This window comes from Poecile atricapillus, chromosome 1 (genome assembly GCF_030490865.1).
Source record: "Poecile atricapillus isolate bPoeAtr1 chromosome 1, bPoeAtr1.hap1, whole genome shotgun sequence".
Taxonomy (NCBI): Eukaryota; Metazoa; Chordata; class Aves; order Passeriformes; family Paridae; genus Poecile; species Poecile atricapillus.
Window position 1 is genome coordinate 129,149,448 of NC_081249.1, and position 18,902 is coordinate 129,168,349.

Consider the following 18,902-nt stretch of genomic DNA (forward strand, 5'->3'; position numbering starts at 1 on the left):
GCCTTGATTCGCACACTGATAATCTCGCACTGTCTAGGATGGTGCAGGTGTGCACAGGAAGAGGAATATATGCACTGAGATGTGTCAGGATGAACAGGAATGAGGGATCCGAGGGCTGTAACGGATCCTGGCATCCAGCGAGCAGCGTGAGGGGGAACCCGCGACACTGAAAGCCTCCCCAAAGCCAAGTGTTGCTATAATAGGGCCGGATTACTCACTGTGCTTATTCAAATTCCTGTTTTTGCTGGCAGCGGGAGTTTTTCCCAAAGAGCTACGAACAATGAGTCACCTCCAGGTGTTTTGATTTGAAAATTTTTATTTATTTATTTTTTTTTTCAAATTTCAAAAAAAAACCGGTTCACAGCTCCCTCCGTGCCGCGCCCCCGGAGCATCCCTCCAGGCCCCTGTACCCGCCGCGGGAGCCGAGGCCGCTCCTCCCCCTGCGGAGAGAGGGAGAGATTTCTTGGTTATTTTTTTATTTTTTTTGTTCCTGCTCGGAGCGGGTAGGACCAATCCAGGGCCCGCCCTGCCCACTCGGAGCTGGGCAGCCGCCGCCTCCCGCCCGGCTGGTCCCGGCCCCCCCGGGATGCGCCGAGCAGCGCCGGGCGGGAGCCCGCTCCACTGCGGGAGGGAACGTGAGCTGCCGGCTGTTTTCTCTTCCCTCTCGCAGCTGAATCGCTTTTCTTTTTAATTTTTCTTTTTCCTCACCCCCCTCCAGGTTTTTATGCTTAGCACTGGGGGAGCCGGGAAATTTTGTGGCCACTGGCATATTTTGATTTAAAAATCGCTGTCAGTGGACATTTCTCCTTCTGCTCCGGCATCGTTGTCCTGTTCACAGCTATTTAGGCTTAAGAAGCTTGAGTCTCTAAGGCTTGTATCCAAGGGCATCAGTCATTAACACACTGAGCTACATCTGCTTCTTGGCTAAGACCGAAGAAAGACATCTTAAACTGGAAATCCTGCTCACTCACTCTAGTGTGTACGGAAGGGGAAGCATATGCAGCAGGTTCTTTTTATTTTTTTTTTTTCTTTCCCAAAGGCTGCCTCATTTTGGAGATGCAGTGACAAGATAATGGAGTGACAGTCTCTCATTTCCACGCAAGAAAATTGCAGGAGTCAGAGAAAGGAAGGAGCAAGTTACATAGCAGAAATACGAAAGAGGACAGTAGTAAAGAACTGAAAATAAAATCAGAGGAAACAGGTGGAAGGCTGGCATAAGGCTGTGAGATATTTTAGACTGAAACTGGTGTGGTTTTCTCTCTTTTTTTCTCTTTTCCTTTCCCTTTTTTTTAAAGTTTTTTTAAAAATTGGTTTTATTGTTGATTTTAAAATCTAAGCTGATTTTGGAGATCTCTGCAGTAACCAGGCTGCTTTAGAGTAGAACAGCTTCCCCAACGTGTCATTTTCTCTCTCCCTGCCTGCTGTCTCTGCTGTTGCTGCTGCTGACAGAAACGTGTTAGGAAAGCAGAAAGAGAAAATGCCAGCCATCCTGGTGGCCTCCAAAATGAAATCGGGACTACCTAAACCCGTACACAGCGCTGCTCCAATCCTGCATGTCCCAACGGCCAGGACCATCCCACAGCCCTGTTACCTGAAGTTTGGGAGCAAGGTGGAGGTAACGAAGCCATTGTATTCCAGCCAGATTCCTCTCAAATCTTCCAATGGACAAGAAAACGCAGGAGATGGCATCCCAGCAAGGAAGAGTAGCTCGGTAGAAAATGGATTTGACACACAGGTTAGCAGGCACCAAATTCTGGGGAGGTGTATGTAAGAATTTATTTCTGTGTTGATAGTGTGCAGCAGGTTTTCTGGGGTAAATAGCAGTGCAGGAAGGAATGTACATGTGTGTGTATGTGCCAACATCTGTCTGCAGTGGTGGGATGTTTTATATTCCACACAGTAGCATGTATAATTCTGTCAGCATGATGGGGCTGTGTGTGCTGCTTGCCTGTGCTGCCTTCTCCATCACCTCTGCTTGAACTTGAGGGGATTTACTGGAGGGAGATGGTAGAGATGTTGTTTGTGGGGTATGTTCTTTGTGTGCTTTCTGTAGGTGCTAAGTCTAAGGGCTGGCTTGTGTGCCTGGGCTGGGGGAGGATTGCTGGTTGTCGTAAATGTGTTTTGTGTTCAGTCATGTACAATACCAGAGCACTAGTTGTGTGAATGTTCTGTGTTTGTAGCTGTGTGGGGAGTGAATGGGAGGCAGTGCTTGATGCTAGATTACAATATTCATGTCATTCAGTGCAGCTAAATTAAACAGATTATGTAGGAAATGAACACTTAAGCAGAATTGCCTGTATAATGCTATATGTGCATGACATCATAGATGCCGCACATCATCAATACACACATTTTAGGTTTTCCTTTCATCTGTGTCAGTCTTCTAATGTATTTTTATGTATGCCGCTTGCTGTATAGGGAGGAGAAATGCCCATTCCTCAGCTGGTTTAATTCTGTGGGCAGGGTGAGGTTGTCAGCATGGCTGAGGCTGCCATGCCCCGGTAAGCTCTGCAGCAGCATGGGCATAGCATGTGTGTTACCGTGCTACAGAGGGAACGGAGCAGATGGGCTGCTGCAGCAAGCACAATTGCTGTACAGCCCTGTGATGTATTCTGGCAACAGCCATATACATTACACGCTGCTTCTGCCAGTGTCTGAGCCTGGTGGAAGGTGATACCATTATGCTGAGAGGGAAGTGATGAGAGACACTCACCTGTTTTTTTCTTTCTTTGAGGAATAATGGATCATCCCTACCACCTAGATTCTGAAATCTGTGGCCTGGTAACCCTATTCCCTTCAGACAAGTGTGCTTCCTGACTGGGCATGTTTGACCGCGTGCCCTGATTTCAGGATATGCTGCACTTTTGTTGCTGGTAGACAGGGTGACGTATTGGGCTGCTCAGGCCAGACAGATAGGACTGGAGCAGCTCCTGAGGGACTGAGAGCAGGAAAAGGACACAGACAAGCATTGATGCGGGGTAGTGGTAGCAGACAGACCAACCTGTGCATCACATCTTGCCCTTACAAGAGAATCAAGTGCTCTCTCTCACTTGTGCCTGACTGTCCTTCTGATCATGAAACATCAGCAAAATCTCATTATCTGCTGCCCTTTCTCTCACACATGCCATGTTTTTTCTGCATGGAAATCTACATTGCTGAAAAGTGGTTATTCAGAAATAGTTTCTTATCTTGTAACAGATTTTGCTCACTGCGATCTGCCAGTGGGAGCCGTTTGCAGCAGTAAGGGCAACACTATGGTGGTTTTAACCCTTACAAGGATATGGAACAAACGCCAGTTTTTGTAGCCTGATGATGAAAGGATCTTGATGCTAACTTGTTATACCTGAATGGGGAGTGATTCTGGCTAAAAAAATGTCAGATAATTTTACATTTTTAGTTACTTCAGCAGCAAGAGAAATCTTAAGCTTTTGTATTCTCAGTAACCTCCTCTGGCTGGCAGTCTGAGCAGATGACCAGCACCTTTTAAGGTGTGAACCAGTGAAGCTTTTTTCACTATCTATTATCTTGAATAAACACAGTCATTTTTTGTTGTTCTTATTTATCCAGCTTTGATCCATCTGCCCACAGAAGCATGCAAGGTTTTGCCATTCAGGGTGGTCATTTGCCAGTCTGTATCTAGAGGGAGATTTTTCCAGATGTGTTATATCAAAGGCATTGTTGTTTCCTTTTCCTATTGTTCCTCCCTGCCAAGGGAGGAGGAACAGGATGGATGGACAGCTGCCAGGTGATATGTCAGCAGCTGAAGCACTTTTATCTTGGAAGACCTTCAGCTGCATTCAGGTCTAGAAGTGCTTTCTGATAATAAGCCTGGTAAGATTTAGTTTTGGACATTTCACCCGTCTGAATGTCTCGAGAATCTGAGAGTGATCACTTTGCTTCTCTGGGTGGTTTATCTGAAGGATTAATATGACCCTCACTGTTTTACTGGACAGGTACCTGGCATCACCTGTTAGGGAGGGAAGTTATATTCTTACAGTAGAATTTAGTTTAGATCCACAAGCTGGATCAATGCCTAGTGTTTTGGCTCCTATCTTCTGTAGATCATGGTCCCTATGCAGGATTTTTAGCCCACAAGGAAGGACATCCTTCTGTGTGGGTGGAGGGAGAATGAGAGAGTGATTGTGTCACTTGGACCAATTCTCTTGGTTCTGGGAGTATTTCAGGGAGTTGTTCTCAATCTCATTGAAGTGGGTCATTTTTGCAATACATAATACAAAATTTAGTGACTTATTTGACTGAATTATTGACTGAATTATTCTGGACAAGAGGTTGTGTTCTGGGCTAGAGCATAGTCCAGAAGCTGCCGTGTTCTCATGCTGGGTTACCATGTTTCAAGCCATTTACACACCAGTGCAAAGCTTCATGAGCTTTTTTGGTGCCAGGTGGTACCTTTCTAGAACCTGATTCTTCAGAGAACAGGAGTGCTGCAGGTGATACTCATTTATGTACCAATTTTTTTTAAAAAAACTATTTTTTTGAAAAAAATCAAGATGTCCCACTCACAAATGTGGTATCAGTGAAAACTTCTAAATGTTTTGCTAATTTTGTTCTTCTTGATATGGTTTTACGTGTGTTAGCTGGATTTTACAGTAACTGGAAGTTTTCTGCCTTAAGGTCTTATAACGGCAGTGTGTTTTTTAAAATGTTGTGCAATTTATAAAAAGCATCCTTCAGAGTATTTCAGACACACTTTCCAAAGAAAGGTCTGAGGGTTTTAGCATCAAGCCCATTATAAATGCTAGTCAGAAATCTTAGGTTGATGAATCACAGCAGTATCATTCCTATTTTACTGTTACTGATATACACACTCTATTTTTCCATATTATATCCCCTGTGTTGTGCACAACAGTATCCAACTGTAGCACTGGTACTTATTTTGTCTAATTTGAAAACACCGCCAAGAAATTGTACTACACATATTTAGAGAGAATTGTTTTGGAAATATTTAACTTTGTTACCAGAGAAACTTCTGTTGAGTAGATAGCATGATTTTGATCTCTCATCTACAAAATGGTATTTCTCAGTGATTCTGAAAAAGTCAGATGCATTTGGCCATTAAATTTGCATGAGTTATTTAAGAAACAGGTCATTGCCAATTAGGAGTCTGTGGTCGTGGTGCAATTGTTTGTGTAGATGGAAGAAGGAAGATGCCATTGCAGGCATACAGTCTGCTGCCTTGTCATTGTGAATGTCACTGAAGGAGATAGTGAATTTAATTACTGTGTTTATTGCTGCTGTGTTGTACTGTCCAACTTCTTGATTTTCTTTCTCCAGAGAATCTGAAAAATAGTCACTATTTGTACCTTCAGTCACTGAAGCAGCCCTAAAGGCACCAGGACCTTGCTAAATGGTTGGTTTAGCAACCCTTCCACTAAAACACTTCAAGTTAAGAGACATCTGTTTAACCTGGGTTTAAAGTATGTGTGTTCAGCAATTACCTGTAATTGTCCTTAGTTTGGCTGGGAGGGAAGGGGGTAGGAGTTGGTATTTCTTTGCAAACTTCCTTTGCAATATTCACTTGCAAAATCAGACAGTTGCCCTCTCCTGGTGGACATGGCGAGCAGGTGCTCCCTGGGTGTGTTCACCCTGACTTTTTCCCTACACTAGGCAAAGGCTAGGATTTCTAGAATTCTTGCAACTCTCTGTGCTGTCTACAGAACTCTTCCATTTCCCTAGACCACCTTTTTTTTTTTTTCTTTAATAATTCCTTAATAATTCTTTAATAATTAAATTTAATAATTTAATAACCAGTTTAAAACTGGTTAGATAACATTGTCTGAAATCAAGCTACCTCAGCTAGATTTTATTTCATATTGCTTTCCCAGTTTGTGAAGATCTTGCTGTGTTGGGCAGCCTGGATCTGGGGTGGGCTAGTTCTCGGATGTTCTAGATGTCCATATTTTCTAGTCATACACTAGATTTTTCACCTAGTGATTCTTCCCTTGCATGAGCTGCCTCAATGGTGTGAAATTTTGTTTCGCTATGACTGCTGAGCTAATTATAAATGAAATTATGAGAAATGTGGTCAGTCATACTAATTGCTTTAACATAAAAGATCACTTTTTGCAGTTGGAAGAAACCAAATGGGGTTGCATTTAGGATGTGAACAAAGTAAGAAAGCTTCTTACTGGAGCTGGAAGGAGCTAAGATAAACTATAGATTTGGGCTATCCAAATACAGAAGCACAAAGTAAATTGGAAATTGGTATTAATTAACTCATTGAGAAGGCTTTAAACTAGGTTTGAAGGGGGATGCAGCTGGGCTGTCTGGAAGCAGGCACAAGGGTGGTAGGCCTGAGTTAGGGGTGAAGTCAGTAGCCCAGCTGAACTACATGTATACCAACGCAGCATGGGTAATGAACAAGAGGAGCTGGAGGCCGTGGTGCAGCAGCAGAGCTGTGATGTAGTTGCCATCATGCAAACATGGTGGAATGACTCACACAGCTGGAGCACTGCACTGGATGGCTACATGCTCTCCAGAAGAGATAGGAAAGGGAAAAGAGGTGGAGGGGCCCTTTATGTTAGGGAGGCTTTTGACGCCATAGGTATTGAGACTAATGATGATGGAGTTGAATGCCTACAGATAAGAATTAAGGGGAAGGCCAGCAAGGCTGACATCCTACTGTGGGTCTGTTATCGTCCACCCAACCAGGAAGTTGAAGTAGACAACTTATTCTATAAGCAGCTGGAGAATGCTTCAGGATCACCAGCCCTTGTTCTTGTAGGTGGTTTTAACCTACCAGACATCTGTTGAGAACTTAATACAGCAGAAAAAAGGCAGTCCAGGAAGTTTTTGGAGTGTGTGGAGGACAACTTTTTGTTGCAGCTGGTGAGTGAGCTCACCAGGGGAGGGACTATGTCAGACCTGCTGTTTGCAAATAGAGATGGGCAGGTGGGAAATGTGGTGGTTGGAAGCTGCTTGGGGCACAGTGATCATGAAATTATAGAATTCTTGATATTTGGTGAAATCAGGAAGAACATAAATAAGAATTCTGCATTGGACTTCAGGAGGGCAGGCATTGGCCTATTTAGGCAATTTATTCAGAGAAGTCTTTGGGAAGCAGCCCTTAAAAACAAAGGAGTTCAGGAAAGGTGGGCGTGCTTCAAAACAGAGATCTTGAGGGCACAGGAACAGACTGTCCCTGTGTGCCAAAAGATGAGTTGACAAGGCAAACGTCCAGCCTGGGTGGGCAACAAGGTTTTGAAGAAACTTAGAAATAAAAACAGGATGTGTCATCTTTGGAAAGAGAGTCAGGTCTCTCTGGGAGTATTTAAGGGAGCTGCTAGGGCATGTAGGAAAATAATCAGGGAAGCCAAAGCTCAGGTTGGACTTAAATTGGCAACTTTTGTAAAGGATAATAAAAAATGTTTTACAAATATATTAATGATAAAAGGAAGGGTAAGACCAGTCTTTGTCCCTTATTGGATGTGGGAGGGAACTTAGTAACTGAAGATGAGGAGAAAGCAGAAGTGCTTAATGTCTTCTTTGCCTCAGTCTTTAGTGGGAAGACAGCTTGTCTTCAGGACAGCTGTCGTCCTGGGTTGGTAGATGGTGTCAGGGAGCAGAGTGATCCCCCTGTTGTCCAGGAGGAGGCAGTCAGAGAACTACTGAGCTGCTTGGATGTTTATAGATCTATGGGCTCAGATGGGATCCATCCCAGGGTGATGAGGGAGCTGGCAGATAAGCTTACGAAGCCGCTCTCCATCCTTTACCAAGAGTCCCGGCTCACTGGTGAGGTTCCAGATGACTGGAAGCTGGCCAATGTGACACCCATTCACAAAAAGGGTGGGAAGGAGGATCCTGGTAATTATAGGCCAGTTAGCCTGACCTCAGTACCCAGTAAGGTAATGGAGCAGTTTATACTGAGTGCCATCACGTACCACTTACAGGTTGGCCAGGGTATCAGACCCAGTCAGCGTGGGTTTAGGAGGGGTAGGTCATGTTTGACCAACCTGATCTCCATATATGACCAGATGACCCACCTGGTGGATGCAGGGAAGGCTGTGGTTGTTGTCTATTTGGACTTCAGCAAGGCCTCTGACACTGTCTTCCACAGCATACTCCTGGGAAAGCTGGTAGCCCATGGCTTGGACAGGAGCACTCTGCTAGGTTAAGAACTGGCCAGGCCCAGAGAGTGGTGGTGAGCAGTGCTGCATCCAGCTGGCAGCCAGTCACCAGTGGTGTCCCTCAGGGGTCTGTGCTGGCACCAGATCTGTCCAATATTTTTATTGATGACGTGGATGAGGGTGTTGAGTCTTTCACTAGTAAATTTGCAGATGACACTAAGCTAGGAGCATGTGTCAGTCTACTGGAAGGTAGGAGGGCTCTGCAGAGAGACCTGGAACAGTTGGATGGATGGGCAGAGTACAGTGGAATGAAGTTTACCAAGTCCAAGTGCTGAGTCCATATTTTGACCACAAAAACCCCCTGCAACGTTACAGGCTGGGGATGAGTGCTGTGTCCAGTTCTGGCCCCTCAGTTCAGGAAGGACATTGAGACGCTTGAGCGCATCCAGAGGAGGCAACGAGGCTGGTGAGGGGCTTGGAACACAAGCCCTGTGAGGAACGACTGAGGGAGCTGAGGTTGTTTAGCCTGGAGAAAAGGAGACTCAGAGGTGACTTTATCACTCTCTACAACTTCCTGAAAGAAGGTTGTAGTCAGGTGGGGGTTGGTCTCTTTCTCCAGGCAGCAACTGACAGAAGGAGAGGACACAGTCTTAAGCTGTGCCAAGGGATATATAGGTTGGCTATTAGGAAAAAGTTTTTTCACAGAAAGAGTAATAAAGTACTGGAATGGTGTGCTCGGAGAGGTGGTGGAGTCACCATTGCTGGATATGTTTAAAAAAAGACTGGATGTGGCACTTGCTGCCATGGTTTAGTTGTGGTTGTTAGGGCATGGGTTGGACTTGATGATCTTGAAGGTCTCTTCCCACCTAATCATTCTGTTGAATTCTGTTGCTGTTAATGAGCTTGTTCATATGATTATGGTTATATATCTGAGTTCTTACAAAAAGGCCTGTGCTGTATCTTTATGATGGATTTTTTTTGTTACACACTGTAAGCAATTTGAGGCTTCTAAATAGCCAAATTCTTGTATTTATGATTACAGTGGGGTTATGATTACAATTGATATGTTGATAGATATATACTGAAAAATATTTAATTGCTGGGGTGGTTGCTCCAGATGAAATGTTCCCAGATAGAAAACAATTCCGAAGTTGTTTTATTGTGATTATTAACATGGATTTTTCAATGATTTTCATATAAAGAGCTGCCTTTTCTAAAGCCCTGCATTTGAACAACAGGTGTAACATTGCACTATAAATTAAGGAAGTTCTTTAATAACTGGATTTTCATTTAGAATATGCAAATGATTACTTTGCATAAAGTAATTTTGTTCAAATTTCTACTTGGTTTTTTATCGTATTGGAAAATGTTTTTTTTTTTCCCCTGCTTACTTGTAACATTCTATCTCTTTAGAAAATTTGAATATGATTAACCTAAGAGCACCCCTTAGAGGTAGGGATATTGTTCTTATTTTTTGGTGAACATTTGTTAAGTGGATGGCTGAGGCACAAAGAAATTTAGCCAAGGTCAGAAAGTCTGCAACGCTATAGAAAATTACTAGCTAGTCCCCTGATACTAGATTATCTTTCTCCTTCGGTGCTACTTGTTAACAGCTCAAAATGCTCATGCAGATGGTGTCCATGTGTTTTCCTTCTGTCCTTGAAACTGTTAGTTTACTCCATGAAGTTGAATTTCTTAAGTGAACGCTCGCTTTTTTTATCACCTGCTCTCACACTGGATGCACATAGACACCCAATCAGAAAGAGGTACAAGGATATTAGTGAGGAGAACAAAGATACTGCTTTTGATATCTGCTGGCAAAACCTAATTATAAAGAGGTTATAAACATATCATGAACCTTTCCCAAGTCTCAAGTATCTAAGAATTAGCCCCCCAAAAATTTATATATATATACATACATATACACATACATGTATATATATGTGTGTGTGTGTGTATTTATATATAAATTGTGAGACCAACACCACTTGTGCTCTTTTTGCCTATCCAGGGGGTATTAAAAAAGAAAACCTTTATTTATCAATTAAATTAAATTAATTAAAATTAATTAATTAAACTTTTATTAATTAATTAAGTGTGGATTAAGTTCTGGATTTTAGAAATTAAGGGTTGCTATTGGCTGTTTTTAATTTGCTTTTAAGAATCCTTTGAGAAACATTGTCTGCTCTGTAATTTCATTTTCCAGATTGTCTCATCACTAGATTTAAATCAATCACCAATGTGGAAGAAATTAAGGAGGTACTTATAACAATAATTATTTTGCTTGAACTTTGCTTGAAGTTTGCAACAGATTGAATATTCCAAGTGCTGTTTAAGAAGATACATTTGTGAATTAAGCAGTAGCTGGACCTTTAATGAAAAGGTGTGTGTTCTGCTGTTGACCTTTTTTCCCATTTGGTTTTTTTTGCTTCTGGAAGATTTGGAGCTAAATATTCTACTTTTTATTTTGGTATAAATCAAGAGATGCTCTTAAAATGTTAACCCATTAATCTATTTTTTCCTTGCAGCAAACTGTAGAATCTCATTTTCCTGAGAAATTCACCTGGCTAAAAATACCCTGCTTTAATATTAATTTTAGAAACATCTATATTTGAAGTATGTAAATGGTTAGATATTATGTGTATTATTAGACATGAACTGTTGGTACATTTTGTAACAGGAAGCTGCTGGTTTTCCATTCACCAAGAACTGGAATTCAGTCAAACACTTGGCACTTAGTTGTATGCCTCTAATTTTATCTGTAAATTGTTTTTTTCAGAAATAGTTTGTGGAAACAGTTTCAGTTTCTTCAGTTTTGCAAAGCATAGGCATGGAAATAACTGCTAAAACTTAAAACAAATAAACCACCTATTAAAATAAATGAGAAAACAGGTCACTTCTTATTTTAAGAGAGTCTGATATCTGAAGATTTATTCTGAGTCCACCTTTTTTTTTTTTTTTTGCCTTCTGAAAGTATTTTTAGGTGTGTTATCCTTGGATTATTTTTCATTTTAATTTTGGGTTATTTTAGAATTGGAAGTAATGTGTGGAAAAACAATGCCTGAAAGAAAAAATATCCAACTTCTGTATTTGAAAATGTACTTTTACCAGGACTTTTTCCCCCTGTTTTTGTTGAATTTTGGAGTGTCGTATCATCATATTTTGACAATGTCTTGTTTACTTGCATTTTTTAGCTTGTGTTCTTCCCTTGTCTTGGACATTTCCTAAGTCCTTTTCCTTGTGTGGATATTTTTTTGTCTCTTTTGTAGCTATGGCTACAAGTTGCCATATCCTGTCTTTCACAGTTGGAAGGAGTCTCTCTTTATTTTACCTGTCCTGTCACTAATATTGATCCATTTCTTCTGTCTTGTCCTTTATGTAATGATAGCCATGGTATAATCCAAAAGTACCTTGGCTTTATGGGGCTGTGAAGCCTTCTTGGAGAAACCTGGAGATGTTTGTCTCACCTGCTGAACAAAGTGAGCTAGTTATGCATATCCAGGCTTTCTCATTAAATATATAATCCATAAATAAATAGAAACCCTAAACCAGCCCTTGACAAGCTGATTTACTCTCTTGCTGCAGCTAGTAGCTCTTCTCAGTGCTGAGGTCTTGTTGGCTTGGTCACACTTTCATCAAACAAAAGGACAACTTCCTTTTTTCCTTGATCCAACTTCCCTGATCATTTGCATGTTCTTCCTCATCTCCCAGATAACATTGCAAGAGCTGATAAGAGCTTTTAGCCAAAGGAACTAGATTTTTCAAAGGTGTTTAGGAAGAACATCTTCTAGAAGAGCTGTCTGAGGATGCCTTGCTCTTGGGAGAAGTGGGAGAAGTGTGTGAGAGGCTGGAATTGTAGTTTTATCTATCTTATGTCTCATGGAGTGACATTCTCAGTCGTGAAGGCTGTTGTAGTAATACCTTTTTGTTTCAGGCAATGAAGGGATCTTCCCAGATAAGATTGCTTATTGTTTGGAAATGCTGACCAAAAATTATTATATTGTCTTTTTCTGCTGTCTATTAGTTCTATATAATTGCCTATTGGTAGAACAAAATTAATACCCTGGTTGGGATTTCATGTTGCTGGTCTAGCTTGTGTGATATTTTATGGTGAATATGGGTACTAAGACTTTGTTATATTTGTATATCTTGAAACAAATATTTAGAAGCAGATTCCTTTTTTCTTTAGCCATCTCTACTTGAGCTGTGTCCACTGTTGGAAACTACAGGTAATTTCAGTACTGACATTTTGATCCATAAAGATCAATACGCAACTTTGATTGCAGCTGGTGGAGACAATAATTAATGGATCAGTCAGGTAAGATGGATTTGATTCTCTTTTAAATTATTCTCCATTTTCCAGAGACATATGGATATTTAAGTCTTCAGAACTAATCGAAAAATGTCACGTGTTGTGTCAAGATCAACTGTGCATTGACGATTTGATGCAATAGCTTAGAAATGGGTTTTGCTTTTCTTGCTCAATAGCCAGGGGTCAGTCTGCTTCTCAGGACAGCCACATGTATTCCAGACTTGTCTGGGTCTTAACTGGGATGGATTATTTTGGGAAGGAGTATTTTTGGCATTGCTGCATCTTACTCTTCCAGGATGCTCTGGAGCTCACGGGAACATAGTCCTCCATGGTAATGTGCCAGATGGGCACTGCCAAAGAAAGCTGGCAAAAAGGTGCCAGATCCTCTAGCGTGGAGCTAGAAAGGGGAGTCAGCAGCATCCTGTCATCCCTATGGAGACTCTTCAGGGGAATCGTAATGAATTTGCTTTATTTCACTGAATCAAACTGCTTTCTTTGAAGAGCAGTGGTTGCCTAGGATCCTGTTTCCAAGCAATCAGATACCAACTTCCCGCACTGCAGCAATGTAGATTTTCCTTTTCTGACTGTAAGGTGCCTTTTGGCCTTCCCCTAGTAGGGTTTGGACCATGTGGAGTGTTTGGCGGTTCAGCCACCAAGATGCAGTATTGTGTGGTGGTGTGGTGCCTATGGGTCACTACCACTGGAGGGTTGGTTTATCAGGTTGGATAGCAAGGCAGTTTACCTTATTTTTAACACAAGAATGAATTCCACCTTCCCCTTGTTGAGTAGGTCAACAAGGAACCTGAAATAATAATTAAAAGAGGAGTTCCTAGACTTCTTAATAGCAGATCCTTCACCATCCTTTCAGTGTTTCAGCTTTGTACTAAAACTTAATCTCTTGGCCACGACAGTGTGAACTAAGGAAGATTTAGCCCACTTTATTGCCTCCTGAGTGCGCTCAGATTCAGCAGAAGAGGGCTTTGTGTTGAATAAGCACAGGTTTTCATCTGTTCGTTTCACAGTCTGAGAAATGTCCACTAGTGCTGGACGTGATGGAGGAGACTCATGCCACCCTTGGCTGCTGTGTCAGCATTTCTGAGCCAATGACCTGTCAAATCCACTCAGTGTTTATTGTACAGCATTAAGCAAAGAGAGATTGGAAATTTCAGTGTTCCACTGGCAAATAGTTGAATTTTAAATAATTACTCAACGGTTCTTAGTAGTGTATATAATTGGTTTTTCAACAAATAAAAGCCCCAGGCTTTCCATGCACATGGGTGCGTTTTGGTCATGCAGTCAATACCTGTGGTGGAAGGAGGCTCTTGTGAACCATCTTGTGAATAGCTACAGCATCACTCAGAGCCACTACTTGCCGTGCCTTCTCCTTTCCTCCCTGACAGCAGCTGAAATGGCAGGGCTTGGTTTGGCCAGTACTTTGCATCATTTAGAGCAATGCTACTAAACACTGGACTGAAATGGGTGGGAGTTCAGCTAATTTGCATGATTTAAAATGCCAGCTCAGTTTAATGTACAGCAGCTGGTATATACTTAACTCCTTCAGGAGAAAACTTAATACCAGCAGATCACATTATCCAGGGATATGCTACAAGTATTTATTTATTTATTTACTTACTTGCTTATTTAATCTATCCCTTCTCCTCACTGCTTCCTAGAACCTTTGTAAAGATCATTTGTGCACAGCTGGCAAAGGGCTCTGCTCGCTGTTGATATTTCTGTGTCTCTCAGAGTTCGCAAAGCAATTGGTCCCGCCTCGTGACAAATGCTGTTGGAGCTCCTGAGCATCCACTTACACAGTGACCTTAGCAGACAGGACTCTAAATTAAGATGTGTCATGATGAAGGGTGGTGAGATTAGTTGGAAGAGGGACAGGTGTAGAAGCCAGGATTATGTGGATTACTGTATAGTCAATTTCCTAGTGTTAAATTTCAAGGTTGAAAATGGCTAATTCCACAATTATGGAGTTAGGATATGCTGTGCTGTTCCTCTGCGTGCTGTGCCGGGAGACAGAGTCACCTTGTGAGGGAAGAAGGACTTGGGAGGATCAAAGAATTCCTCTGCTCCCCTAAAATAATTAGCATAACCTCAGTGAGAGGATGGAGGGAGCATAATCTTTTAATACCAACCTTTCTCAAAATTGACCTTGTCACAGTCAGATTCAGCCTCTCACAGGGAGACAGTTGTGTGGTAGAGTCACTTTTACTGCATCAGACATGCTGGCACAGTATCTCTTCCTCTGCCAAAATTCTCTCTCCCTGGATGATCAGCCTCTTACGCCAAAGACTCTGAAGTGCCTTTGGATGACCTGTGGGATATTGATGGACCTTACAGAATCAGGGCTTCCTCAAGACACTTACAATGGAGCATTTTCTTTCTCTGGAAATTCTTTATTCTGTCAACTCTAGCTGAGTTTTCTCTTTAAACAACAGTTTCAAATGGTCACTTTTGAAGACCCTGATCAGTTTAAAATGCAAGCCATTAAGCTGGAGATAAAACCTGTGTTAGGTTCTTTTGACACGGGTAAGCCCTTAAGGGCTGCATCTCAAATTTGAGTGTTTCTATTACCCTTTATAAACTTTTGTGGTAGACAATGCCATGTAGTTACTTGGTTGATTTCAGTGTTGTGTTTGGTGGATGGGACAGGAAAGTCATGTGATGCCAGAGAAAGGACAAGTCTTCCCTAATGAAAACTGATTGTTGTCTTTTTTTGTTGTGAAAGGAAAACCTCTAAGAAGATGACCTCCCATAATCTTCCATGAATCCAGGAAAGATAAATTGTCTTTGGTGATGAAATATTTCATTCTTTAATCTTTTGTTGTCCCTGTGTGTAAGCTCATTAGCATGCCTGCATGCTGAAGATGATGATATATTCTATATATAATTGGCATTATATAGGCAAATTATTTGTTGTAGTGTATGTATACCACAGCTAGGTTGAACATCTGAGTGTTTTTGATGTGTAATATGCAAATAAATTCAGCCATCTGAGAAAAAGTCTTTACTCTTCCAGGCCAAAAATACAGTTAAGCAACACATATCCATCCTTTAAATAGATAGAAACCATTTTGTAAGAAAGTTTAGAAGGTTGAGGTAGAAGTTGAGAAGCTGAGGTAGAGCAGTGTGGTTTAGTAGTTGGTTGTCAGGCACCAGGTCAAAACTTGGAACAAACAAGGCTATTTGTGTTTGTCAAGTCTGACTCCAGGCTTCTGGAACAGGAGCAAAATAGCCAGCTTTTCATTTATGCTGTGTGTGAGAGCTGTTTGTGAGTTTGTAAATCCTCACCAATCATGTCACTTGGGTGTCTCAAGTATTGTTTCGTTTCTTTTTATAGCTAAGGGATAAATTTATTTATTTTAATGTTTTTCCATTGGTTAATACAGACTTTTCATGGATCCAAGCTTGACCTCTGATGCTTATTATTTTTCATTCCTTGCTATTTTCCACCACAGATATTTTTATTTTGCTGTTTTTAGGACTTTTCCAGCTGGTCAGAAGGTTAGGAAAGCTAGTGGACTGGACATGCTGTGAAAAAGCTTAAAGATAAGATTAGTTTTTATGGCACCCTCATTTTGAGCCCTGCCTTCCTGCCAGGAGGGGTTTCAGTCCTAAAAGGCAGGGAGGATGCAGGGTGAGTCTGTGAGACACAGGCCATCAGCATCATTGTCATCTCCTTGCTGCCTGATGCAGTTTATCACCAGCAGCTCTGTTATCTCACAGGTGTTCTGCAGAGATAAATCCATTATAATTCTAAGCAGCTCAGGTAAAGTGATACCTGGAGCCATGAATTACCTTAAGTAGCTGACTGTGGGACTTCTAAACCTCGATCATGTGTGTCTGTTATTTTCTTACTGATCTTTCTTCTTAACATAATATTTGAGTCAAAGCAAGAGATACTCAATTTAAAGTCCTTTCCAGTAATGATTTATGGATTTTAATAAAATTTGTGAAAATACAAGTCACATTGTTAGGAGAAGGTTCTCAGCCATAAGCAGATATCATTACTTTTGGCTGTGCTTTCTGAAAACAGCAGTTTATCCTTTATTGCGGGAAAATAACTTTAAGAGAAGATGAGAACTGAAGAGCTGCTAATGCTATTTCAAATTATAATGAGGAGTTTGTGGGCTGTGGGTTTCCATCTGCACTCCACTACTATGCCATCTGCCCACAGGGAGAAAATCATCAGCTGAGAAAATAAGAGGATGTCCTTCATTTAGGCAGCCACAGAACCATCACACACAAAACCTTGTGAGATTTGTAATGGAACCTGAGCCTGTGATAGTACTCCTCTGAAAAGGAAAAGAGGAGAGTAAAAAAAGGACGTTGAGATTTTGTAGGATGGAAAAAGGAGATTTTAAGCCTCATGAAATGCATGATTGACCACATTAGCAGAAGTGAGGAATCTGCAGTGTTAATTTGTAGTATGTAAAACAGCTGAGAACTATCTGTGAAGGCTGAGATTATGCTAATTTATGCAGTCCACACTGCTACTGCAGTTTTAAAAGCTTTTTTTCCAGAGATCTAGAGCTATTGCAGGTTCGCTTTGCATTTAACTCTGCAAATTTTACCAGTTTCAACACAGAGCAAAGCCTGACTTATGTGGTCTTTTTATCACAGAATCACAGAATAGTTAAGGTTGGAAGGAACCTCTGGAGATCTAGTCTAACACCCCTGCCAAGGCAGAGTCACCTAGAGCAGATTACATCCAAATATGTCCAGGTGGATTTTGAATACTTCCAGAAGGGAACAGTCCATGACCTCCCTGGGTAGCCTGTTCCACGGAATAATTGGATATGTGGAGTTAGAAGGACCCACAAGGATCATCAAGTCCAACTCCCAGCCCCTGCGCAGGATGTCCCAAGAATCACACCGGGTGCCCAAGAGTGTTTTCTCAATGCTTCTTGAACTCTGCCAGGCTTGGTGCTGTGACCATTTCTCTGGGGAGTCTGTTCCAGTGCCCAGCCATCCTCTGGGTGAAGAGCCTTTTTCTGATATCCAGACTAAATTATTCCTGACACAACTTCAGGCCATTCCCTCAGGTCCTGTCACTGGTCACCAGAGATCAGTTCCTGCCCCTCCTCTTCCCCTCACAAGGAAGTTGTAGACTGTGATGAGGTTTCCCCTCAGTCTCCTCCAGGAGAAGAGCCAGTGCCCTCAGCTGCTTCTCATATGGCTTCCCCTCAAGGCCCTTCACAATCCTTGTGGCCTCTTTTGGACACTCTCTAACAGCTTAATGTCTTTTTTATGCTTTGGTGCCCAAAACTGCCCCAGGACTAAAGGTGAGGCTGCTCCAGCTCAGAGCAGAGCAGGAGCAGGACAAACCCCTCCCTTGCCTGGCGATGCTGTGCCTGATGTACCCCAGGACAGGGCTGGTCGTCCTGGCTGCAGGGCACTGCTGACCCATATTCAGCTTGCCATCAACCAAGACCCCCAGGTCCCTCTCTGTGGCACTGCTTTCCAGTGTCTCATTCCCAGTCCGTCTGTACATCCAGGGCTGCCCCATCCCAGGTGCAGAATCCAGCACTTTCCCTTGTTAATTCCTTGGTGATTGCCCAGTCCTCTAATCTGTCCAGATCTCCCTGCAGGCTCCTTCCAGTTTGTGTCATTGCAAACTTGCTTAGTATTCCTTTGAGTCCTGCATGCAAGTCATTAATGAAGATGTTGAAGAACACAGGGCCTGAGATGGGGCCCCTCAGAACCTCATTAGTGACAGTCTGATGCCACCCCATTCATTGTCACCCTTTGCACCCAATCCACGAGCCAGTTGCTCACCCATCATACGATGTGTTTATCCAGCTGTGTCCTGGACATTTTGTCCAGGTCACTCTGAGAGACAGTATTGAAATCTTTACTGAAATCCCAAAAGATTACATCAACTGTCTTCCCTTGATCACCCAGGTGAGTTACCCAGTCATAAAAAGAAATCAGGTTTGATGAGCAGGGCTTTCCCTCAGGAAGCTCTTGCCATGCTCTCTGGAATGGTACAGTGCTTGCTACTGTTTCCCGCATTGTGGGGCTCTCTGGTTCCACCACGTTGCATCACTTACATTCAAGAGGCTGAAAGGGAAATGTTGCCCCACTGGCTTAGGAATGGCACAGAAGTATTAGTGGACACTGTGAACACCTGCAGTGCTAGGCTTGAGGCTGAATGCCCAAAATAATTTAATAAAATTAAGTGTGCTTTGGGTTTTTGGCATCTGATTTTGTTTTGTAGAGCTCAGCACCTGCTACTCAGATGTATGGTGCTGTGGAGTACCTTAGAGAAGTATTTGGCTCGTCTTCTGTCACTCTGCATGTCACTGTTTTGGGTGTTTATGGGATGTAAGGAATGAAAAGGCAGGGGGGGAACCTCCATGTACTAGTTGTTATTCAAACCAGTTTTCAGGTTGTCATTTGAACTACATTTCCAATGAATGTGGGTGAAAATGAGAAATAAGAAATGTGTTGCAGCTGGAGGCAGTGGCTAATTTCATATTCTGATCTCGTGT

The 18,902-nt window shown here is 42.2% G+C and overlaps 1 protein-coding gene across 2 annotated transcripts in view; it reads left to right on the plus strand.

Annotated features, from left to right (window-relative positions):
* The first annotated feature begins 1,131 nt into the window (after window positions 1–1,131).
* NAV2 (neuron navigator 2) overlaps window positions 1,132–18,902 on the plus strand; it is a 209,604-nt gene continuing 191,833 nt past the window's right edge. For both annotated transcript variants that reach the window (XM_058848472.1, XM_058848480.1), the window contains exon 1: window positions 1,132–1,735. In XM_058848472.1, coding sequence (XP_058704455.1) covers window positions 1,478–1,735 — 258 coding nt within the window. In that variant the 5' untranslated portion in view covers window positions 1,132–1,477. The remainder of the gene's footprint in view (window positions 1,736–18,902) is intronic.